The following is a 25,941-nucleotide window of genomic DNA, read 5'->3' as shown; positions in this document are numbered from 1 at the left end:
GCTGAGAAGTATCAAGAATATCGGTGTTATCACATTTGAAGGTGTCCAAGATCATTATCCCATTGAGAACTCAAACCAGTCAGTCATGTAACTAGTCATGGCATGTACTTCCCATGGGAAAGCATCACGCAACCTGAGTCAACAGAGGACAGAAAGAGGTGCTCCTCTCTAGGTTGATAATTTTGTCAAGCTCTAAACACATTTACTGACAAGTCACCTGCCCCAGGTAATCAGTCCAATGGTATTTTGGAAAAATATAGAGTTGGTGTCTATTGTAAATTCAGCAGTTGTAAAATAGTGTCCCTGGTGGCAGTGTACAAAGAGTAGATAAGCTGATGAGCATGTAACTTTGTAATGCATTTTCACTGCAATTGAACAAACATCAAAGGTTTATAGCTTGGTTTAAAAATGTTGTTTTATGTCTTTTATACAAAGATTTAAAAGCAGATGGAAAGATAATCATGATCATTTTGCTGCGCTTTGTGGTGACTGTGTTAGAAACTCATGCGGTGAATGCACCACTGTCTCTGTGTCACTGTGTGTAAAGATATGTTCTTTCAGGGGAAATTTTGGTAAAATTGACAGGAAGCTGATTGAAACAGCTAATGTTGAAGTTGTAAAGTAGGCATTGCGAAAACATGCTGAAGAAAATCTAAGTCGTCATAGAGTTATTGTTCAGATTTATCATGTTATTTGACAGTTGATATCTTTTCTGATCTGAGGGTTAATTTAAATATTTTATCTTTTATCTACTGCAATTTACACTTGTTTGTGTCGACAAATCATTGGACATTGAAGCACAGATGAAAAGTGCTAACTGCTCAGATCACTACATCTGATGTGTTACAGTTGACAAATAACAAGCCGGTTCAAGTCCATTGAACACAACACAATTTTTTTTTTCTTTAAGTGATATTCATAATATCTTGGTCTATTTCAAATCTTCCAAGCTTACATTTAAATTTAAAATCACTACTGATGTCTATGTTATTTGTGTTGTCTATGTAACACTGTCGGCGAATACTTTGTTTCCCTGTGAGCTGTCTCAGTTCCTGCTACAGTGCGCAGCGGCTGCAGACCACACCCTGTCTCTCTCAGCAGTGGCATTGAGTACACGTGCCAGCCCTGGGCATCAGCAGAGAGATAGGGTAGAAGGTTGAGAACACTCAGTCGTACTACACAGGATGGATGTTTCCCATCATGCAGCTCAATCAGCCGCCCAATGATTCATTTCACAGACACTTGGGTAATTATAGGAGTCGGCTCTTCACCTCTAGGGATGAAACTGCATGAGCGCAGCCAGGGTGGGGGTGGGTGGTGGTTGGCGGAAGAAGCAAAGAGAGCGTGAGAAGAGAGCGATTGAAAACAAAGAAACAGGAATGATGATAGTGAAGATGGGGTGGGAGATTATTAATTAATTTAAATAATGTCAGTGGTCTTGCTTGGGAAAAACAATATTTTCATCAACTCCACATCAAAGCAAACTAATCACTTCTGAGTCAGCCCTCAAACCATTTACAACTAGTGTGACAGAACAAACAAAAGCAATGAAAACATACAGCACATGACCTTTTAATGTGGGAAGTAAAACAAAGCCTGTAAAAGGGCTGTATGGCAGGGCATGAATAAAGATGTATGACAACAGACTAAAGGAGCTTATGAACACAGGTGATGGCAAGTGTGCAAGCTCCCCCTATTGATGAAACTGAGAAAACATTTTTACCCAACATACACAGAGTACACATTTTAGCATTTTTAGTTTAAAATTAGGGTGGTGTTTCTGAATCAAGTAGTGACTCAGAGTAAGACTTTCCTCAACTCAATAGTCTTTAGTAAGTTCAATGGAGTGTACATAATATTGATTTCAATGACAATAATTGCAAAGAAAAGGTGCAGGGAGAATTGTTTAAAAAAAATAATAAATAAAAAAATAAGGTTGCCGGAGCTTTTTCAATCATTACACAGTGCTAAGGATGCAAGGGAGTCCATTGATTCTTTTGTGTTTGTTTCCAAATGTGAGATATTTACAATGAATGTGTATTTAAGCTTATCAGATTGACTTGGCTGGCTAATTCTGCTCAGTGGACTGCTGATAGCTGTTAATGGACCAGTATGCTACAACCAAAGTGAATGATTTGAGGCAACTGGAGTCGCAAAGCCTGTTGTATTTTTAAAAAGTGTAACAATTGATATATATATATATATATATATATATATATATATATATATATATATATATATATATATATATATACACACATATATATACAAAATGTATTTTTAATTCTTCTTTGAGGGGCATGAGTTTGCATGATGTGTGTCATAAATTTAAAGCAACAACTCTTCCAGTCTTCCTGCCTGTACCGCCGTGCCCATCTTCCTCAAGCATTTTCTATCCATGTTGTGACTATTTTTTTTATAGCCTCGAGTGCTATTTTCAGAAATGTGATGCTTTGTTGAAATTCCAAGGCTATGGAGAGCAGGTGCAGGGCCATTGTGACAAGCACAATTTATCGGCTGCTCCCAAGCAAGGGAACACATTCAATAATGTGCTGGGAAGATTAATCCATCCCCCACACAGGGCTGGGCTCACAGGGTGCAGCAACAGAGGTAATTTACACATGCAGGTAAGCCCAACTCAGCAGTTGAGGCCTTTAGAGTTGTAAAATACCTGTATATTAGGAGTTCCAATCAATTTAATTACACCTTAAACTTTCCATTCTGACACATCATAACACTGACATCATAAATTAAAACTATAAGGCTATCACATTCTGTATACATTATTACCTCTTCCACATGGTTAAGTATATTGTTTGTTCTAGAAAATTCTGTATATGTCTATAGTCTGCCAATTCTGCAGTGTCTCAGTGTAGTTGACTAACATTAGATATATTTATTAACAAAGGCCAGGAAGGAGAAAAAATGGCTTTACAAGTAACTATACTAATCTGGATAAAGTACAAGTTTGGATAAACATCCCCACTATCCTCAGAAAAATGGCAAACTACTCATCCACATCATATTTCCTAAGTCTGCCTTTCCTAAGTCCACAGGAGTCCTCCTTGCTGAAGGCAACAGTGCCAGTTTCTGCTTTCTTCAGGTAAAGGAGGGTAGATCATTGACAGGCAGGGAGAGCAGCAGGCATTTAGACAGACATGATGTACAGCTCTGCATAATCAGCTCTCAGCCCCATTAATCTGGGCAGACTGCAACACTTGATGAGACTGTGATACATTTGGTGAAAGGTCCCTCCCTCAGATGTCATTTTGAAGAACAGTGTCACTGCTACCACCAAAGCAAGAGCCCAGTGGAGCGGCCACACCCCTTACAACAACACCATCACATTCAGAGGACAAATGCTCCAACACTCCAAGGAAATCTGGAGCAGCACAGCAAAATGTATAATCACATTGGTGAAAAAAGAGACTTATATGCATTGTCAGCACAAGCACAGGGTCTCATTTCAGAAATCAAATAGATCTCCTAATGATTGTCTCTCCAAGGGCATGCAGTGATCTACCTAAATCCTGAGTAAACAGCTCTTATAGCCAACGGATCACAATATGACAATGCAGTTTGGGCTCCTCTCAGTGGAAAAAATTGCATTACACAAATGTACACAACACAGGACTCACAGTACATAATGGCAAGGTTAAGTGGACATTTTCCTCTGTAGCTTAAGGCAAGTTGGCCCACATTAACATGTCCCATTGAAGGTGTTAAAGTGTTAATTTCTGTTAATCAAATGAAATCTTGAAAGCTGCAGAGCATTCATCTAATTATCTTTACCAAGGGGTGGACGGCTGACCTTAATTTGTACTTTGGCATTTTACTGGTCAAAAACATATAAAATATTAAAGAATTTGGTCAAAAGAATAAACTTATTTGCTGAGGAAGATCAAGTTAATAGTAGTTATTTAATGGGCTTTTTAGTGAGAGCTATTTGTGAAAATAAGAAAAAAAAAAACGTGAGGAATGAGGGGAAGAAAAAAAAAAACGTACATCTTTCATACTTCTCATACTGCAACGCAATTTATTTTGTGGTCTTTCCTTGTAGTAATTGCCTCATTTCTCATCTTGCAATGTTAGTAACAGAGGCTTTCTTTTCTTTTCTTTGAAAAGTCCCCCTGTGCTATAGAAGCAATGTATATCGGTGATGTGCCAAATAGGCCAAGTTAAATTTAATCTACTGTCTGTTTAATTTTTTTATTGACTGGAGGAACTCCATCTTGAAATTGGTCATTACACTCAAAAAGTTCAGAGGAGCGACTGGAAGGACCTCATGGTGAGAAAGTTTTGTCAATTAACTTGTGCTTTTGGCAGATGGAGCCATTAAAATTTAAACCTAAGCTTACACTGCTGTGTCCAGTTTCAATAGAATATCAATTTACTTGGTATTGAACACCAGACAACTATTTGCTAGAGAATGCAATGAGCGTGTAACTTGAAGCTTTTTGTCTATTAATCTCTGGAAAACATCAGCCAATTTTGCCCGTAAACTGACAGAAATGAATTTAAATGTAATTTCTTTGACACTTTCCAGGAAAGACAATGCAAAGGGCACAAGCTTGCAATACAAAGGAGCAGCGCCTCACATTTATGTCATTTTCCTGATGTAAAATGGAATAAAAATTATTATGACAGCAATTTTAGCTGGAAAAGAGGTGCCGCTAAAGGGAAACATAAAGCCAGACAGTTAGACTTAATGGGCCTTGGTGTGCGTAGGGAGTCACAGGCGGTGACTATGACTTACTCCATTGGGACTTCCTTCCCCTTGTTCTGTGCTGGGCAATAGATGTGCCATGACTATTATGGCTATAATATTTCTCTGTAATATTTCACAGCCCTATACATTGGTAAATGCAAGCTAAGATGATGAAAAACACACAGCTTCAGTCCTCCAAAAGAAACATTGCAACAAAAACCCCTCCAGCATGATGTCTTTTGGCTCAGTGACATTAAGGTCATCAAAATAAGCAAGTGCAACCAGCCATCCTTAATGAACTCCCTAAATGGTGGTTTTCAAAAGATGGCTTTTGAAGTCATTTGTGTTGTAATGGAGAAAACACCCTGCTGTGTTGTGGGCTTTCTTCATTGACTACAACAACCATGTTTAGACTAACGAATCTTTGAAAAAAGGAGATGCGGAGGCCCACAGGCCTAGAGAATACAAAAATCAGCCCACTGTGAACCATTATGATGTTTCAACTTAATATAAATTTTCTGTAAAAATTAAATAAATAAAAAAATCAGGGCAGCACGGCGGCATAGTAGTTAGCACTGTCACCCACAATAAGAAGGTCAGGGGTTCGGTTCCTGGCCTTGAGGCCTTTCTGTTTGCATGCTCTCTGTGGGTTTCCTCCCACTGTCCAAAGACATCATGTTTCTGTTAATTGGTGACTGTCCGTAGGTGTGAGTGTGAGTGGTTGTTTGTCTCTGTCTGTCTCTCTGTGTTGGCCCTGTCAAGGGTGAGCTGGGATTGGCTCCAGCATCCCGCGACCCGAACAGATAAAGCAGTTGAAGATAGATGAATTAATGAAATAAATAAATAACTTTCCTTAAATTTAAGTGTAAAACAAAGTCCCCTATGACTCAGATATAAATTATAACTAAAAGAACAAACAAAAACAAAAAAATATGAGATGACTAAGACAGATCTAATCAGTGAAAGAATATTGTAGAATGCATCACGTCATTGTAGTCAAATAATAATAATTAAAGCCTTTGCCCTTCTTAGTGGTTCCAATTGGTGGAATGAATTATTGCCTCCAAACAAAACAATACTGCCATCTAGTGTACAAAGATATAATGGACATATCCTTATTGGCACAGCAAGTACCCAGGAAAATACTTTGTAAAGCAGAGCCATACTTTTGTAAGACAGAAAGGGCTATAATATTAAATAATAAAATGTTTAATATCAAGTTTCCTTAAACTAAATAATTTCAATACTATGTTGTGCAACAGTCCCAAAAAGACTATTAGAAAGAAGACTGAAAAGAAACAAAATACTAGCTAATCAGTACAAGTTTGTCTGAAAGCAATGCAACTGAAACATTCTAAAAGTTTCAAAAACAAAAACTAACCCTAACCCTAACCTCAATGCCTGTAGCTTGTACTAAATAAACAAGGACTCCTACTCTGATATTCTTTCAGCAAATACGCAGTTGTGCTTTCTCTGTGCCACCGAACATCCACTTTGAATGCCTACTACGCTCCATAAGTTTTGAACATCAGCTCAGGTGTCAGAATCAACTAAATGCCTTCGGTGACAAATGGCACGACAGTCATATCCTGCCTCGGTCTGCGCCCCACAGCATGTTTGCTGAATATCAGCATAGCATTACTTGAAGTGAGCTGTCAGGAGTCTGTTATCACAAGCCATCACCATATTCTTTATCTGTTATATTTACAGAAAGTACCATGATAGCTAGAATACTTGTAATACAAAATGGTTACTGTCATTGTCAGTAAGAACTTACAGATTGTATAACAACCTAATAAATTAAAATAAGATCTTATGATGCTTTATGGCAATAAAGCTTGTGGGTTTCATACATCGTGATACAGTTTAGTAGTATGTGATATCTAACTTAAAAATATAGAATTTAAAATAAAGTACTTAAAGGGTTGAAGAAATAATCTTTGCCAGCATAATGAGTCTCTCAGTGCCACAGGTTTGGGCACTTATTGTGTCAATGTAAAAAAAACACCCCTGATCAAACTGTACTCTCCCCACACTAGGCTTAAACACATTAGTGTCTTCATTGCGAGGTCACTCTGGTACTCACAGACTCAATATCCATTTATTCTTGGAAATTAAAAAAAAAAAAAATCAATCTGGCAGGTGGTTGGCAGACTTCCACAGCTGCTGATAAGGCAGAGTTGGCTTTTGGCACATTACAAGCAGCCAAAGTGCCTTCAGTCATGTACCCAGCATTGTCCAGTGAATCTGAGAAATCACTTGTATATCATTCACATTGATTGTTTAATCAGAGATCGTGTGTTGACAGGATTACCATAAACAGATGCATTAGAGCTGTGTGACAGCTTGATGGCCCAAAAACAGCATCAACAGCACACTTTCTATATTAGGTATTTAGATGATGCTCTTGACCACACCAATTACGAATAAGTGCAGCAATATGATGCACTCAGATTCCCAGCTCATATCAAACAAATTTATATCTACCCAAAGTATGAAGGGCAAAGCAAGGGGTTTCAATATGCAGGTAATAGATTCTCAATCCACAGAAATATACTTGAACTAGAAACCTAGCAGTTCAAACTGACTTCTAAGTAAACATTATTTATAAGGTCTATTGATATCAACTTAAGTTGCATCTCCTCATAATATGAGACCACAACTGTATACTATAGCTAAAATGCCCAATCATGGACATCCTCCCTTTAGGTCACCAGTGTTGCGCCAACCCCCTTTTCAAGCAACAGCTTTGTTGAACTCATACACTCGGCATAAATTGCATCTTTACTCACTTTGCTTTAACCAGGCAAGGATTTTCACACAAATGTCAGGTCAAGCACCACACAGTCTTGCATATCTAAACATATCAGGGTCTCCCTGTTAGATAAATGCTTTATCTTATGGTAGCCAGCTTAATAATTCTGAAAATAAAATAAAATAAATGAATGGATGAATAGCTGATATCACTGGGACAGGATCTACAAAAGACTGCAGATTTTCAAGATACCTACACACCCTACTATAACCCTATTTTAGCCAGATCAAATAATACTGTACTGTAGTACAGCAAAATACAGATTAAAAATGAATTAGAGTCTCTGTATGTTATGGAGGAATTTCTGATGTCAGCAGTGTTTGATCAAAGATATCATTAATAAAGTCAGAGCTGCTAAAACAGTAAATAGTGTGATGAATCGCCTCATATGTTTTCCCCACAGTTAACAAAATAGGAACTCAGTGTTTATTCACTTAAAAGAAAGAATGTTGTGTTGTCCCTGCCAGACAAACCCTTTGAAAAATGTCCAACATTAATCTCTCAAAAGCCTCTTAATGTGTTTTGGATGACGGTGTTGCGTTTTCACCGGTGTTTACTCAGCAGTTTAACTCAGTAATTTTATCTTGAGGAGAAGGAGAGTGTCTAATGGCCATACCTGTGCAATTTTCTTGATGAATACTGTTACAGCTTGGACAGATGCACAACAAAAAGAACAAAATATCAGTTTGACTGCTTGTATGAACCCATTATTTAGTTTTGCAAAACCAAATAAATATAAAATAAGGTTCATAAAAATTTTCTTCTTAAGCTACTTTTGGCATGATGTCCTTTTAGAGTTATCTCTGCCACTAATTTGATTAATCATTGTTCACATCTGGTATAGCAAACTAAACTTACATGAGAAGCTAACTCTCCTGACTGCACCACTGCAATTTCTCAATTTCTCAGCAGAAAGCACAGGAGCATGGGAGGCAGAAAAGATAAAAGCTAGATGTAAACCACAAGGAAAACTGTGTTAAAAGTTCAACCTTACCATTTATTTTTTTATTTTTTTATTTTTTTTACAGATTTGTAGTATGTAACAAGGTCACTTGTTGTTCAGCGTTTTTCTTTTTTTTTGGCGGGGGGGGGGTCACATCAGAATCACCAAAAAATATTTATGTATAAAGAAACAGCTGCAGGTTGAAGTAAGATGCATGACAATCAAAATTTTGATCGGCCACATTGATCTTTAACAAGCAAAATAGATACACTAAATAATGAAATGATTGGCAGTCCACTGTCATCCATCGGAAAATAGAAGCCGGCCGACAGATTCACACTCACTAAGCACTTCATTGGAAACATCTATACACCTGCACACCCAACTACTCATAAACATACAATAAACCAATCTATAATTGCAGATTTCCTGGAAACTTCACACACAAAAACATTAAGTAAGCAGCAAGACAACCACTTTTTACTACAGTGGTGAGAGAAAAAATGATCTCAGATCAAACAGCACATTCAACTTTAAAACCTGCGTCCTATAACAGTACAAAAACCACATGAGGTCCCAAAACAGAAATCTGTGGCTGCAGTGGCTCACCAAAACTGAACATCTGAAGGCTGGAAAAGCATAGCCTGGTCTGATTAATCTCCCAGATGGTAAAGTCAGAATTTGGCATCAACAGCATAAAACCATGGACCCAACCTGCCTTGTGTCAATCGTCCAGGCTGGTGGCTTTGGCAGTGTAATGGCGAGGGGAATGTTTTCTTGGCACACTAATACCGGTAAATTATTATTTAAATGTTAGCATCTATCTGAGACATTGTTGCTGACCATATATGCCACTTTATAGCCACAATCTACCATATTTTACTGGGTACTTCCAAAATGAAACTAGACTATGTCACAAAGAAAAGGTCTACTGCAACTATGATCAAGAACATGATTGGGTGTAGAAAAACAGGATCTTAGCAGCATCTAATATAATGCATCATGTCATGGACTAGAAGAAACGCTATAAATAAAATAACAGAAATTTTTTAACTATAAAGATTGTCCCACAGGCATGCATAGTTTGTGGAAGTAAAAATAACTCCACCCACTTCTTAATTCCTCATAGAAATTTCCTGTCAAATAAGTTCAGAAACCAACTCTTCAATTAATCTCATGCTGGTATTTGCAACATTGCAACAGTCTTTAAAAATTTCATGTTAAGCTTGTCGTTTGCAGTGTGAGACAATTAAACCAAACAAATATCTGAATGTAAAAGCTTTTTTCGACCTGAAGTAAATAACTTCATACAATTGAGAGTGGTTCACAATTCTAATACATAAAGAATAGTTTTGTATTCGAAAATGGTGACTCATTATTGTAAGTGTCAGGTAAATGTTTGATATTTGCAAATTTGGATAGCTCTAATCTTCTGCCTTGGCACTATCCCCTCCTCCTACTCCATTCACCCTGGCATATGCCAGTGCTGAGGCCCATTAATCAGAGCCCATTTCATACAGGCTAAAGACACAACTCCCTGTTCTCATGCATTAACCTTGTTGCTGCCCCTTACCACCCCTGAAAGCTGGCACTAGTGTGCTGCACGTGTGTCCTTGTGTGTGTGTGTGTGTGTGTGTGTGTGTGTGTGTGTGTGTGTGTGTGTTGAGCCCTTGTCACTTGTTAGTGCAGTTCCTGCCATGCTATAAATAACACTAGTCACAGGGAGGGACAGAAGCCAGTGGAGTGCTTTGACAGCAGAGGGCATATTGGCCTTGTCTCCCCAGGATGTGAGGATTAAATCTGGTCTTAAAACTGATAGCTTACTGCATGTTTGATATACTGCACTTAACTCGTGTGATCACACAAGCATTATACTCGTGAATTTCTTTATATGTATGAAATACTTATTTCATTCAGTTGCATTTCCCTCCTCTCTGGTTGTCACGTATTCACATTCTGGATTTTAGGATGTTCATGGTGTGTGCCATTAATTAATGTAGTCAATTCCAAAAACAACAGTTTCAAAAATTAAGTATGGAATGCATTGGATTTTTCCAGCAACTGAGCCTGCTCTGTGACTATAAAATGTTTGAAAATAGCACAAAGTTGCCCATCACCATTCTAAGTGCTCAAAGGGATCAAACTGTATTTTTTTTTTTTTGTTGGACTAATTGAATGCAGTTGACAACCTAAATTTACAAAGATAAAACAAACAAAAGCTGTAAATGTCACAGCCCTGGAACTAGCAAACAGTTGGTATTTGAACGTCATAGGTCAATCAGGTTACCAGAACAAGTCAAATAACACACTGTGACTCACCAGTACCACAAGAAGAGCAAAATCAGTGCCAAACTATGAAATGAGAGGTATGTGCCACTGTGGCCACTAGCTCTGAGAAAAAAATCTAACAATGGCCATACCCATGCTTTCATTTCTACAAGCAGGACTAAAGAGAGGAGAAAACCTTACCTTGACCCTGGGCATTCAGTAAGAAACCACAGAGAATCAGAAGGCGCCTGAACGTGGAGGAGAAGACACCCACCGGAGGCACACTGCACCCTACACTACTCTGGATCCTTATACCCATGGCACCATGGGATACTGTGGGGAATGAGATATATAGTGGAAAAACAAGCTATTAAGATGTTGGCAAGCATTTTCATTTTACTGGCACACTTCTTAATATAGTTAAGAGTCAAAGGCCTATTAAGCACATGATTTGAAAATTGTGCAAGACAAGTTCGTTAGGCTGCGTGGGTTTAATCTGGGTACTCCTGTTTGTGTGTGTGTGTGTTACTTTTAATAATCTGGAATTAGAAACGCTTCAATATAATTCAAAATAAATAATCAGTTGTCTTTTAACTGACGAACACAAAATTTTGACCAAAATGAGCACAAGTATAGTTCCCAGAAGAAACAAAATCATATTATTCTTTTCTTTGGAACTGGCTGTGTAACTTTGAATGTCAAGAATGTACAGCCACAACACAAGCCTCTGCCCAGCTACACCTTGTAATTTTATTAACTGGCAGGGATAAAGGAGTTTGTCACTGTGCTCTCAAATGAAACAAATTCCAAATGTTACAAACTGGAAATGAGCCATCTTCTTGCAGGTTCCCGAAACTGCCCAAACACCTTGATTTTCCAATTTTTTTGTGATGAAAACAGGTTGGCAGGACAGATGCTGAACCGTTAAGAGCTTCCAGCTTGTCACTACTGCTGAATTAATAAAATAAAAAAATCATGACCAATACGAAATGTAGGCAAAGCTCAATCTTGTCAATCTAATAACTGTAATAACTCTAATAACCTACACTTTTTACACTTATCTATAATTTCAGTTTGACTCAGGAGATAAATTATTTGCACGTATAATAAAACTTATTTGCTGTGCTCCCAAATACTAAGCCACACTATGAAAACAACAGGCATTAGGTTCAATCACCAGCCATTACATCTCATCCACAGCAAAAGCAGCAAGAAGCTTTTCCACCGCTCAATAACTGCAAACAAATGACTATTAAATGGCTTTAAATTCTATCTGTACCCGTGATTTTGTCTGGGTAAGTAAAAGTTCTTCCATTGCACTTAATTTTAAGACCATGGAGTAAATCAAGAAAGCAGTACACAAATACACAAATGCCCAAGTAGCCATCCTTAAAATTTTAGCTTCCTAAAACATAAAAATTTTAAATTTGAGCAGTAACATCTCAAATTTGCCTGAGGACATATTCATTCAGAGGTATCACAGGTAACTTGACTGGCTCGACTTTCTAGCCATGCTGTCAAACCAAGATGTAGATGATGTTTGCAATAAGTAGTCACCTAACTCCGCAGCTCCAATTGCTAGCAATTACGTGTATGATGCATGAAATGCCGCCTGTCTACTTGAAGCCTAGGAACAGAGATGCACAATAATTATTACTCCCTGTGACAACAAAAGTTCAAGACTGATTTCTTGAGTACAAGGAGCTAGTATTACTGGACGTGCACATAATTTTGAGTTAAATGTCTCTGGCTGGAATGGAAGTAGCATTGTTGCTCTTCCCTTTGCATGAAAAATGGAAGCGAGGCGGAAGAGTTATTGGAATAGGACCAGTAGCATCGGTGTATACCAGCTCATTTTATAGGGGTGGTATTCACTCTCAAATAGAGAAGTTTCTCTAAGCTTTAGTGAAAACTTCAAGGTTTTAAATCTCACTCTGTCACAACCCTGGTGAGGAAGATAGGGACACTAACTTCACTGTGGTCCTTACAGAACAGTTCATACCATGAAGACAGCTGATGAGCAGTTTGTTTACATACATTCATATAGAGTCTGGAAGTTACTTTTGAAATAGGTGGTTAAAATGTTAAGATGTCAATATATTTTCATAGTCTTTAGTGGAGGACTGAGAGACAAAATCATAAATCAGTGATACAAATGACTGCATTGCCACCCCATCCCAAAAACCCACACACACACAAATTACCTGAAGTGTCTCTGCACCTCTGTGTTGTTCCTGATGTATATTCCACAAATGAGTCCAGTTCCCTCTGATGCTTGAGTGAGTTTCTTCTCTTTCCCTCCGCTGTACACTCACCACTGGCACAGCTCTCTTCCTGCTCACTGGCCAAATAGCCCATCTGCGAAGACAGAGGGAGGGAAAAGATGGAAGGAGAAAATAAAAGAACGGGATACCCAATAGATGAAAATGGGAAGAAAAGAAAAGAGAGACAGATTGCTTTGATAACATAAATTGTCAGGAGCTGCATCCTTGGTAAACCAATGTGCACAAAGTGAAATTCACAGAGTTAAAGTAATTTGATTTTACATTCCCTCAGTGCTGCAGTTTCCTTTTCTATTCATTTGTGTGCATTTCAGCTTCTGAGCTCCAAATAACAAGCCTGGCTGCTGTGCACTTAAATCAAAAACTATGCAGGATCTTACTGAAGCACAAGAAAGCGTAAAATTTGAAATTCAGGAAATATATTGTGGGGGAAAAAATTCATCTTTATATCACTGGATGAGAGCTCCATTGTTGATACATGATGCTGCCTTAAAAAATTAATAAAAAACAAGAAACAAAAAGAAACTAACAAACCAAAAAAGTGGTAATAAGATGGTACCTATATATATATATATATATATATATATATATATATATATATACATATATAGATAGTAGCCAATAGACAACAACATACAGCTGCACAGAAATTTGAACATGGTTAAGATAGACATTTTCTAATCCTCTGAATTTTCAAACAGTCAAATTGTTGCTTTTTGAACTATTGGTTGGATGATATAAAAAAACCTGTTGCTTAAAATACCTATAGCAGTAATAATAATAATAAATGTGTTGAATGCTGAAGTATAAAGCATTTGCACTGACAGATAAGAAGACATTGGGAGTCAAACTGTTTCAGCTAAGTCTATACCCTGCTCCTCTGAAAGTGCAGTAGTCATATTCATTGGTGCTTTTGAATTCACAAATCCTCCCATTACAATAGAAAACCCAGTGTAGGAAGTTAGTTGATGAAATAGTCACATGATCATATGTAAAACAATATTGCTGAGTGACATAGCGCAGCCCATATTTTGAATAAATATCTCATAGAAAACTGCTGCTGTGCCCGGTACAAAGTCATTATCCATATGAATGAACCCTTAAATAGATTTATCAAAAAATCTATATAAAATTTTTTTATATAGGGCCGAATCATTTACATGTAGAGCAGGTCTAGGCCAAACTCTTTATGGAGTTGTTACAGAGATCCAAGTACAAGCACTTGGCCACAGTGGCAAGGAAAAACTCCCTCTAAGGGGCAGAAACGTCAGACAGAACCAGACTGTGGGGGCAGCAACTGCCTCGACAGGTTGGACTGAGAGAGAGAGAGAGAGATGGAGGGGGGGGGAGTGATAGAGAGAAAACAAGAGCAGGACGACAAAAGATGCAGCAAAACGTAAGAAGTGAGCGAAGCCTGGTGAACGTTTACCAGCAGTGGCTAACACTGACCAACATACTGTACCTGGCTAAGGTTTGGGGCTTAGTAGATTACTTTCAATGTGTTTGGCTGCTCACCAACTCCTGTACCACATAGCAATATATTATAGGAGTTAGTTTTATACAAGGAAAAATGTCAATTTCATAAACATTCTAACTGTTTCTGTTCCGGCACGAAATGATACACCAACATATTAACTTGAAACATGAAAACTTAAAGTTGACTCACTTTACTGTGTGTTCGGTGTCTTTCCTTCACTTTTCCAGCCGGTCCAATATTATTAGTTTATCAACACGTGACCGACACCTGCGCAGCTCCTCTGCGTTGATGGCCTACGTCATAGCACGGACGTAAACTGTCGGCGGATGTCGTGAATCAACCCCCCCCCCCCACGAAAATTTTGACCTGACGCCAAAATGTCCGAAAATAATGTTTTTTACATGATTAACAGCTGTCGACTTATGATGGTTAAAGAGATAAACCTGATTTGTTTCTTCACATTCACAATTAATGTTGGAACTGGGCGATCTTCAAATTGTTAGAAAACTAAAAAAGGAGGACGCTCCCATGGAGTCAACTTAATAAATTAGCGTATGATGTGACTATAGAGTGCCTTGTCCTGGAGGTCATCCTTTTTCTCTTCTATCTGTGGCCAGTTTTCTTCATTTGGGAAGGTTGGCCACCATCCCATGGACTTTAAGTTTCTTAATAACGTTGGCAACTTCATTCACAGTAAATCAAGTTGAATGGAGGTGTTGTAGCCTTTACCTTGGCTTTAGCTAACTATTATTTCATTCCTTATCTCCTCGGACAGCTTTTTCCATCCTTCTTTCTTTGTTCCATGTTCAGTGCAGAGCTGATACCTAATAATTACCTTTTGCCATTTACTGAGGTACCTGTGGGCAAGGCTCTAATTTGTATGCAGTGTTGTAATTCTGTGAGCAGGTATGCATCATTTCAAAGGCTAGTCATTATATTTTGATGTGTCAGTGCAAGCTTCCAATTTACCCAAATATCCAAACATTCAAAATTGTATCCTCACATTAGGTTTGATATTGAAAGTAGGTTATACTTTGATCAGAAATATATTGCACATTAACCGGAAAGAGAAAGATAAAAACTTTTTTGTTACTCTTCATAACACAGAAATTTGCATAATTAAAGAGATATAAAAATCTGGGACACACTGATCTACCTGGACATCCTGTTAATTACCTAATACGAAGGAGTGACATTCAATGGTCAAACCAGAAAAAAAAACAGGGCAAAGATAAAGATATAGTTTAAAAAGACTCCTACATTTAGAATATATAAAAATAGAAAGGAAACATGATTTGAACTAACATCATGAAACTGATAGCCATTATGGCCACAGGGATGAGGACAGTGTGTACTTCACTGACAAGCTTTCTTGGAGAGTACCTAACAGAACACAGAGGTATTGAGTATCACAAAGGAGATGCACAAAAGCATTTCTTCGATAGACACTCTGGATACAGACAGAATATAAACGGGCTCCGCTCCCTCGCTTTATCACCAGGTCTTACTTTCAGCACCAGTGAGCAAAACATTGCAAACTGTGCAGACTTTGTCATCTAGAGGAACAAAGGAGCTCAGCACTCACACGAAAGAGTGCTTCCCCTTTTTTCGATGGCTCAACATGCTAGTCTTCTTCTGCCTGGTGTTAGAAAATCATTCTTCTTCTTGATGGAAGCCATTATTAGCAACTGCTGGTTTAAAAAAAAAAAACAATTACAGTCCCTCATTACTGCATTTAAGATGATTATGAATGCAAAGTCAGGAAGGGTAAGCAATTGAATTTAAATATACCCTATATAAAACTGCCAAAATTTTTATATAGCTATATTTCTGGCTCATACAGGAGAAATATATCTCAAGAGCAAGACAACATGTGCAATTATTATTATTTACAGTGAAAAAAAAAAACACTGGCCTGATTTTCTGTGCACTGCTCTGTGCATTTCCGTAGATCTGTTTCATGTCGAATGTCAAATCTAAGTATTTAATGTCCAATACTTGAGTTAATTAATTAAGAAGTTTATGTTGACCTTGAAAGCACAAACCTGATAGCAGGCCTTAATGTGCCTACTGGAAAAAAACTGAAGTAGTTACTTACAGCAGTCAATTACATTTAAAAGTGTGACAATCCAAATATGACTAGAAGACTAAAGAGACAGTAACATGCATGTTTTTCAAAGTGTTGGATCAAAGAATTACAAAAATGCTGAAAAATTACTGTGACTTAATTCTCGCCGTCAAAGTCAGATTTCGTAACACCGACAGAAATCCTAATACTCTTTTGTAGACCTCAATTTACTAAAGTCAACTATGCATACTACAGCGTTTTCACAGGTAACTGCAGTCACTGCATGTCAGGGAGCACATCTGCGATCTGTCACAAATCAGGACCATAAGTATGGTCAGGACTGACAGGGTGAAAATATGGAACTGCATTACTATGGAATATTATATTTAAATCGGTCACATTTATGCATGAAGCCATTTTGAAAATATCAGTGGCAGTTCAATGGCAGTAAAACCATGTCTATGTTTTCTAAAAGCTTTTCTACCTCATCATGAGCACTATTCAGCCCAAACTAATTCAGAATCGTTCCTACAAACAGAGGCAAAGTAATTAAACTTGTCTGCTGGTGATAATGAGATGTTGAATATTGGATGGATTTGGTCTCAAGGGAAGTGTCTGCGATTGTTTGGTCGATTAGAGGAATATGAGTTGCTGGAAATTCTTTAGCATACTTTTTTTTTATTTGTGCATAGCAGTATTTTATGTGGAGCTAATGTGCAACATAAAACTGAATTTAGTTTTGATACATCTGCAACCCTTATATTCAAAGAATAACATCTCTGATGCACCAACGGTATCTTCAAACTGACAGCAGGTTTCATTCAGACGCTGTATTATTTAGTTAAGTTTATTGTAAACTCAATACAAAACTTATAAAACAGAAACATTTCACATTTATTCATTTATAGTAGACATACAGTATGTAAACTGACTGAATACTGCTGAGCTCAAGGCCAACTTTTCTGTGCAGTCGTTCAGATTGTGCTGCTCCTGATCCTGATGAAGATCTTGGCTCTAGCTGAGAGACGGGACACGTCTCCTCCTGACACCATGGAGGATTAAGAATATTGTTGGAGCTGAAACCAAGGCAACAGCAGCAAAAATCTGTGGGAAATAGTGCAAGCAAAATGTCAAACTACCAGTAAAAAGTCTTCATTGTTGTATCTGCTGACTGGCTGCTTTATTTCCAGTGTTGAAGAAAAATAACTGAGCACATTATTGTTGTGCATACTTCTGTAGTTTTCTTGACTAAAGTTTTGAATGAGGGATCTTTTGTTGCATTTTTCACATTATACTTATCTGACAGGTTTTACTTTAATGAATAGTTTTTGTCCCTTGCTCCTCCATATTGTTTTCAGTAAAACTTTATTTAGACATGTACTAGGATTATAGATGTGCATTTCCCACCGACCTTCAAAGCAGCGCTGTAGTCTTTTTGGAACGACTGAAAATACACACTGAAGAGGGCAAGGCTGCAAGGCAAGTAGGATTCTGTGTCTCCTGAGTCTCTGCATCTTTTGGAAGAAAATATAGAATAATTATTCACTATGCTGTTGTGTTTTATAGTTTCACACACAATGGGTGCATGCACACGTACGATTCCACACACCTTTTGTACAAAGCACTCAGTAGCGCACTCTTGTTGGCCTGGTAGAGCTCTGACAGGCCCAGTTCAGTCAGTATTGACAGCGGCAGCCTGAAGCCTTCTTCAGCCAGGAGGCCAAGGTTGTACCATCCCTGGAGAATAACATTACAGTATGACTGATACTGATACACATATGACTAAAGATCTATACACACTGCAAGAAAATTCCTTTAAATTAAGCAGACCTGTGGTTGGTTCCTTCGTGCTGCCAGTTTGTACATCTCTGCTGCAGAAAATGAGTTCTTTTGGCCGTCAACCTGCCCATCGTACAACAGGTCACCCATCCTAATAAAGGCTGGAGAGAGCGTAGAGTTAAACGTCAAATAAAGTGCAGCACGTTTGAGTCGGCACATACTTGGGTTTCACCTGAGTTTTACCATAAGTGTTAGGATTTTGACTTTGGATCGTCAGGTTGTAATATCTCAACATGCAGTGTGACGCAAAAACAGGGTCCAGAAAACGTCCCTATTGACATAAAGAAATAGAACAAGTTCTTACAGTGACGGTAGAGTGAGAGAAATTAAAATGTGCATTTCAAGGACTTACCATGTTCTGCTCACAGAGATATGCCACATTGAACTGTGCAGCTGCGTAGCCCGACTCAGCCGCCATCATGTAATATAAGAGAGAGCTGAACCTGTTGAAATGATTGGACACATTTCACAGTAACTGCAGTTAGCTGGCCTGATAGCAACAGGGCTTGTGGTGTGCGTGAATAAAGAGAGAAAGATTACATGTCATTCTTCAGATATGAATCCAGGCCTTTTCGTAAGACACTGCCCAGGTATCCGTTGTGTTCAGCTGCCCACTTTGCCCACCTGCACATGAAGGACATATCAGTTATGACATAAGTAAAGAGCTTAAATGTGAAGTGACATAAATAAAAGGATAAGTAACTAACAAGACAGCATCTGATGGATGTCTGTTGACGTGGCCCGGTAACCCAGTGGACCAAGTTTCTGCGATGTGAGTCGCCCCTCTGATGCTCCCTCTTTCTGCTGACTTCAGATAATACTTATAGGCCATATACTGCGGGTGAGACCATTTTTTTGCATCTTCATTAAATAATTCAACACTAACTAATGTTAGTGTAATAGTACATTTATTTTATAGCTGAATTCACCTTGTCCGCAGCTTTTCCGGGATACAGACCCTCTGAGTACATGACACCAAGATTCAAAGCAGCCTCTGGACTCTCAAGGAGATCAGCTTGCTCCCACAGCTGGACTGCCTGCCTGTAATCCTGTTCAAAGCGCTCATAGTACCATGCCAGGGCACTGATTGCAGGAACAAATCCCTGTGGGATGGAATATTCTTGAGAACTGATGCCAGGAGTGCAGACACAGAAACCGGGATGATTTTTATTCAAACACAACCTTGTCCATTGCTTTCTTGAGGAAAGCGACTGCTTTGGGAACGTCCTTTTTAACCCCGTGCCCCTAAAGAGACACATTTGGATGAGAAATTGTGAAAAAAGGAGGATGAAATGTCGCTTTATAAGACTTGTAACTCTGACCTGCAGTAAGACTATGCCATAGTCATACATTGACACTGGGTCCTCCCGCTCCACAGCTCCTCTTTCATAGTGTCTCACAGCCTTCTGGAGGTTTCGAGACACTCCCTGCTGACCCCAGAACAGCATGCGAGCAATGGTTTGCTGCAAGACAGTAACAAGATAGTTTTTAAAAGAGCTGCATGATAAAACAGCCCAACCTTGTTCATATGTCGTTTTCTTTTTCAAATTAAGATGTATTGCCAAGTAAGTTTTATATACAAGGAATTCTACTCTTTGGCCTTGTTGATGAGGGCAACTGCATTCAAGAAAAGAGACTTTGCATGTGAGGTGGGAGGGGTCGGCCGCAATTGTTCATGCTCGCCTCAGGGCCCTGCAAGTGCACAGATCCTGGAGAGAAGGCAGATTGCAAACAGTCACCTTCTTAGCAGAGCAAATGATTTGCTGCACGCTCTCGTCCTTGACAGTGGCAGAGCGGTGCACCAGGCGGTGATGGAGGAGGTGAGGATGGACTCAGTGATGAGGACGTAGTGCATTATTTTTTGCAGGGTGAACTTCAGGAAATACAGCCTCTGCTGGGCTTATGCTCAGCTTCCACTTAAGGTCATGTGTGCTGATGATGCCCAGGAAGGGGAAGTACTCCACACGATCCACAGGGGAGTCACAAAAGAAGCGTGGTGGCGGGTGGGCCCAGGCTCTTTTACAATCAAGTCCACAATCATCTCCCCCTGTCCTCAGAGTGTTGGGATTGGAGTTTTTCTGCCTGTACCAGGTCACAAGGTGGTCAGTCTCTCAGCCGTTAGTGTACAGATAGAGGAGCATCCGACACCTGATTCCCCAGGTTCACATGTTGAAGGAATTTCTATTCCACTATTTTTCCTCCCTAATATGACAGATTTCTTAAAATCTCTCATATATATTTTTTTTTTTTATTGTCACACCTTCCTGTTCTTTAGCACATTCAGAGATGACAGGGTACCTCAGCGTCAGCTGCTCCCCTGCGTGCCTGCAGCTTCAGCCACTGGAAGATGTGATGGTCTTCGTTGGTCTGGCGATTTAACTCCTCATCATTGTTCAGATAAATTGCCTCAACATATGTCTGAAAAAGGACAGAAAACATGAATGAATGTCAATGAATTTCATTTTCTTTTGTCTCAGAAATGCTGCTCTGTGTATTGAATGAAACATGGGACATCTTTTGAGCAGCGTAATAACACCATGTTTATCACACTGTTATCTTTTATTTGTATGAAAAGCAAAAGTAAACTTATTGATGATAGGAATCTGCCCGCAATAAGAATAGCAGGAAATATATTACCATATCACATATTAGTTCATATATTGTAAAATGAAATAGTACCATAATCACAAAAATAATATGAAAACAATATGTGTGGATCAGATATGAGGTTTTTTTCAGTGTTTGCAGAACAGAACTACTGTGTGTCTGTCAATGGGTATATATAACATTACCTAACATAGTGTAAAAGCATTTCATAGATTCCACTTATAAATGCATAGGTTACCTGCTCTGGAGAGGGATGAAGGCGATCTAAAGTTGTCTGTTTAGCAATGTTTGAGTAATATGCATAAGACAGGTCCAGGTCTGTGGGGAGACCGTGAAGCCCCTGGTGGTGCAGGTGCCCCAGACGCAGAAGTGCTAATCGGTCATCCTTCTGAGCTGCCAGCAGGGCAAGCAGCCACGCCTGCACAAGACAGTGGTCGCAAATGGGTTACATTTACCCTGGGTGTAATCTTTATATGATCCTAATGCTGAGACGCACACCTTTTTTGGCTGTTTCTGGACTCCCAGGCCGGTGCTGTAGAGCACTGATGACATGTGCAGGGCTCTGCTATCAGCCAGGCACCCAGCTTGGAGCAGCAGTGGTAACACTCTGCTGAGCGCTCCAGTGCTGCTCCCTCTGTCCAGCTTAAGAAGTGATAAGGAGTGCAGTGCTCTGCCCACAGCTGGCAGGCTAACCCTTCTTCCTCCTGCAAGTCAGTGGTTACACACATCAGTGATAAATGAAGAGAGTGGCACATCACAAACAAGTGAGTCTGTGACGACAAACTTTTGCTGTACCGACCTTTTTCATTTCAGAGGAGATCTCTGAATAAGGTATGTGAACTGGATAAAAACATCTACTGAATGATGTTTCCATTTGATGGAATCTGGTGGATTTGACTATTTAATATTGTATAAACATTGCTCACGTTGCTTGAGGGAAAATGAAGGTAATAAACCTGGATCTTCTGAAGTGTAGAAAGTATTAAACATTTGTGAGTATAACTATGGAAAGGGATCAACATTTTTCTGTAGTCTGCTTTTGCGCGGTGCAGATGGTGCATGTATCTCATATACTGAGATCAAGGGCACTGAACTTCCCGATCTATGTAGGGGGTTTAAATATTTTTCTCCTCAAGCTCAGTACTAGTTATAGGTGGTTATATCGCACTCATCTAATTTTTCTGCGCATTTGATCTATTACCATGTTTGGAGGTGAATAATTTGGTGAGTTTAGCAGCTTGTCTTCTGTGCGGTGCAACAGCCTCCCACTGCTCACACTGTGGATATGAAGGGACTCTGTCCTTTATCAACCACTCATGGAAAGCATCAAAACAGATCTCTGGGGGAAAAAAAGCACAGCAGTTACTTTTTTAGTTTATTTCAGACAGTAATGTCAGCACCACCTAGTGGATGTATGATCCCACTACCAGAGTCTCTCCTCTGTTTGGCCTTGAGAGCGTAACCTCTGAGTTTCATGTCCAGCTCAAGATGAAACAGTTGACAGTTGTGTAGCCATCCGGTGAGGTTCACACCCTTAACAACATCTGGAACTACAGCTTCTGACTGGGGAAGAAAGAAATTATCACTCGAATGCGGCAAAGAGCTGGCAAACTAAGCGTGAGCAGCTGTAGTGTGTTACCATGCTGTTAGGGGATATTCTGTTGCGGTAGTAAACCACCGGTCCAAAATAGCCCTCCACCCCTCGAATGTATTTTCCTCCTCCGATCACAAAGTATCCCTCTGTGTCATCCAGGATGACAGAGTGCCCCACCCTACAAGACATGGTGGAAACAGACATGAACAAATGCAGCTTGGTTTATCCCATTGATACAGTTCCATCACTTTGTCGTGTTGAGACACTCACTCATATTGTGAAGATTGAACCATTTTCTGCTCCTTATTAACACACACCATGAAGAGACTCACCTGAGACACAGTGACAATGACAACTTCATTTTTACTGTACTATTATTTACACACTGCAATGACATCCCACATCAGCCGTCAGAGTACTCACTGTTCTACCCTGCAGCGTCAGGCTGAGCTGGCACCACTCACTCAAAGGCACCTTGAATGGAGAGAGGAACGCAGAGGACTCCTTGGACTCTCCATTCAACTGGATGTGCAGCTTGCCTGCACACAAGACGCCAGTGTGAGTGCTGGGTAGTAACACAAAGAGAGAATATCTAAGCAGAGAGAAAAATCCTAACTATACCTGAATTTTTGAGAAGCAAAGTTGGTGTGGCGTAGTTATTTTGAGAGTCTATATGATGAAACACTCCGCACAAGTTTTCCTGGCAGTGCCTGGTCACAAATATCCAGATGGAGAACAGACACCTGGCAACAATAGCAGTACACTTCGTTAACAGAAGTCTCTTCCCAATAGGCCAAACATGCTGTGGCTCTCGTCTTACCATGGGAAAGATACGGCTTTGATACGCAGATACTCCAGAACGTCACTGCTGTAAGGATTCAGGGTCTTTGTGATCCCAAAGTTTTCTCCATTTGAGGCATAAATTGATGACAGCAGATGAACTGTTTCTGCATGAAAAACAGCTTTTAGTTGAGATTACAGGCGAAGATTTTTCTGGTGTCACTATCTGATAACAGTACAAAAGCACGGTTGTGTTGTTCTTAAAAAAAAAAAAAGAAGCCTTTAAAGGTTTTCAGTCTTGTTTTGATTTTATCAACTCCACTCGATTCAACCTCACCTTGCTCCAAAGGGCATTCTTTCGTTAAAAACTGCTGAGTTAATCGTAGCATTTGTTTGCTCCAGTCAAAGCAGAGTTGGTGCTGTTTGACAGGTCGACTGAAGAAGGGCTTAGGCTGCAGACTTGCCACATCCTGAGCAGCAACAGACCCCTCGGTGTCATCAAATCCACTGTACCTGAGCGAAGCTCGAAGGATACAGCTCAGCACCCACTGAGAGTCTGGAACAATCCCATCAGCTTGATAAACCAGCCAGTCTGGGAGGTTGAGCTCCACAGTCCTTACTCGAGGGTCCCCAGGTATACAGCTCCACCGTCGGAGTGGGAGGCTGGAAATGGTGCCAGTGTCAAAAGAAACAATACAGTCCAGCTGTACAGCAGCAGGTGCATCACATGAGTACAGTATTTCCAGATGATGATCTGGCAGAGGCTCCTCTGGAGGATTCAGGAGCGTGACCTCGTCTAAACACCAGACTACCTGTTTATGGCAGAACACCAATAAGGATAGTTTCACATTCTCATACACAGCTTATGATCTATTAAAGGTAGAGGGGACCGATGTGCCAGAGACCAGGAGGTGAAACATACTCCTACCTGCATGCTGAGACAAAACAGATGACAGAGGTTTTTGAACAGTGAATGGAAATCCATGGTTCGCACACAGTTGGCATTTAAAGATGAAAGATTTTCAGCCTGAAAGGAACAAGAAGCCTCAAGATCCGGACCTCATCCTGCTCCGCCTCAGTAACGTTGAAGCTTAGGTAAATATTTAACAGCACATTGCTCCACCCAATCACTATACACACAGTGCAGTCAGGGTGGAGCTTTGAGAATCAGGCTACAATGCTTAACATAAAGCTAAATGTCAAGTGTGTTCATTAGGTGGATATCTCAATTTGTAGCACACTTATCACAGTCCTGTGACTGAAGGGAAACAGTGTGGTGCAGCATCTATGAAAAATCAGCTCAATTTTCATTCAAAATAGTTTATTGCTATCATGCAAGAGTGCCATAAAAGTCTAGTCCATCACAGAAGATGCAAAATTATTTTCTCTGTACAAATATACCATCATATGTATTCATAAATAGAAGCTCAAAGTAAAGAGGAAGGAAACAAACAAAAACAAAACAAAAAACAGGAAGGGCAGGGAGTCAAGAGCTCAAGCTGATCCCCTCTAACCCAGTACAGGTTTTGATACTAGTTGACATGCATCAACATTACAGTCCATTATACTGCAAGCAGACACTCACTCACACACTCAGACACACACACTCAGATGGCATAATCCATGTGTAGCTCCGTCGTGCAAAAAGTTACAAATGACACTTAAAAAAAAAAAAAAAAAATTACCAGTAGGAATTATATATATATATATTTTAGCTGGTTTCTACAATAACATATTTCAGCACATCTTAAATGTTTGAGCCACCTGTTACATTATGAGGCTGGGGGAGTCTGACTGTCTTTAGCGGCACTTTTTGGTTGTTCTTCGATCAGGAGCACCTTCACTCTACTGTGTCCATACTAGTTCAGTTTGGATCATCTAAAACTACTGATGCATAGTTCTGTGCTCAGACAAAGCTGTCAGTATGAAAACTGGCACAATGCTCTTGATCTGAGGATGGGAATTGTCTGCAGCAACTGTAAACATATCGCACTGCTGATACTGTTACAGAAAGAATACCCTTAGACATTCAGAGGTTGAAGTCAGAATTAACAGTATACATCATGGTGTTTTGGGTTCAGTGTAAAAGGGGCTCAATGGGCCTAACACACTACAGACAAAAAGGCCACCAACGAAAACAGGGATTTGGCACTTTTGACACTTTTGATTGATCTTCTGCCTCCGTAACTTGTTGAACTTCCATAAAAAGTACATTACAACTTGAAAATTTCTATTTCACACACAGCAAAAGTAGTTTAGCCCTTACCAGCGCCCACCCCTCACAAGTAAACTGCTGTGAAGTTTGTTTTATTGTCCACCTGAATAATCTTTAAAAGAGAACCAATATGACAGAGACGACCAGGAGCAAATCAAAGTTACACTCCAACTATCTTCAAATTAACATTCTGATGAAAATACTGGATGCCATTTATCTTTCTGGGGAGTCTGAAAAATTAAGACGTTACTTTTTAAAACAGGCCTAAAATGCACTTGAAGCATTTGCTTGATGAATATCTTGTTTTTCATGGTATGTACTGTAGTTATACAAAGATAGCACTTC

The 25,941-nt window shown here is 39.4% G+C and overlaps 1 protein-coding gene across 3 annotated transcripts; it reads right to left on the bottom strand.

Annotated features, from left to right (window-relative positions):
• Window positions 1–17,356: 17,356 nt before the first annotated feature.
• On the bottom strand, window positions 17,357–24,440 carry si:dkey-24p1.6 (protein sel-1 homolog 3). 3 transcript variants are annotated; one of them, XM_029517600.1, is made up of 23 exons: window positions 24,310–24,440; window positions 23,719–24,193; window positions 23,422–23,548; window positions 23,223–23,344; window positions 23,025–23,140; window positions 22,872–22,933; window positions 22,647–22,779; window positions 22,435–22,570; window positions 22,209–22,346; window positions 21,506–21,711; window positions 21,246–21,425; window positions 20,699–20,818; window positions 19,723–19,863; window positions 19,583–19,645; window positions 19,330–19,503; window positions 19,108–19,235; window positions 18,941–19,024; window positions 18,748–18,843; window positions 18,584–18,663; window positions 18,392–18,501; window positions 18,171–18,298; window positions 17,973–18,075; window positions 17,357–17,665 (listed from the first exon to the last, which is right to left on the bottom strand). In XM_029517600.1, exons 1-23 carry the CDS (start codon window positions 24,364–24,366, stop codon window positions 17,576–17,578), a joined length of 3,069 nt encoding a protein of 1,022 aa, XP_029373460.1. In that variant the 5' UTR covers window positions 24,367–24,440; the 3' UTR covers window positions 17,357–17,575. The 3 variants fall into 3 exon arrangements, with proteins under 3 accessions (XP_029373460.1, XP_029373461.1, XP_029373459.1); XM_029517601.1 differs by having other exon boundaries at window positions 17,358–17,665; window positions 18,584–18,671; window positions 18,753–18,843; window positions 23,025–23,166; window positions 23,294–23,344; XM_029517599.1 differs by having other exon boundaries at window positions 17,360–17,665; window positions 18,584–18,671; window positions 18,753–18,843.
• Between the last annotated feature and the right edge of the window lie 1,501 nt (window positions 24,441–25,941).

This window comes from Echeneis naucrates, chromosome 13 (genome assembly GCF_900963305.1).
Source record: "Echeneis naucrates chromosome 13, fEcheNa1.1, whole genome shotgun sequence".
Classification (NCBI taxonomy): Eukaryota; Metazoa; Chordata; class Actinopteri; order Carangiformes; family Echeneidae; genus Echeneis; species Echeneis naucrates.
The sequence above is the reverse complement of the archived record's forward strand: the minus strand, read 5'-3'. Positions and strand labels throughout refer to the sequence as shown.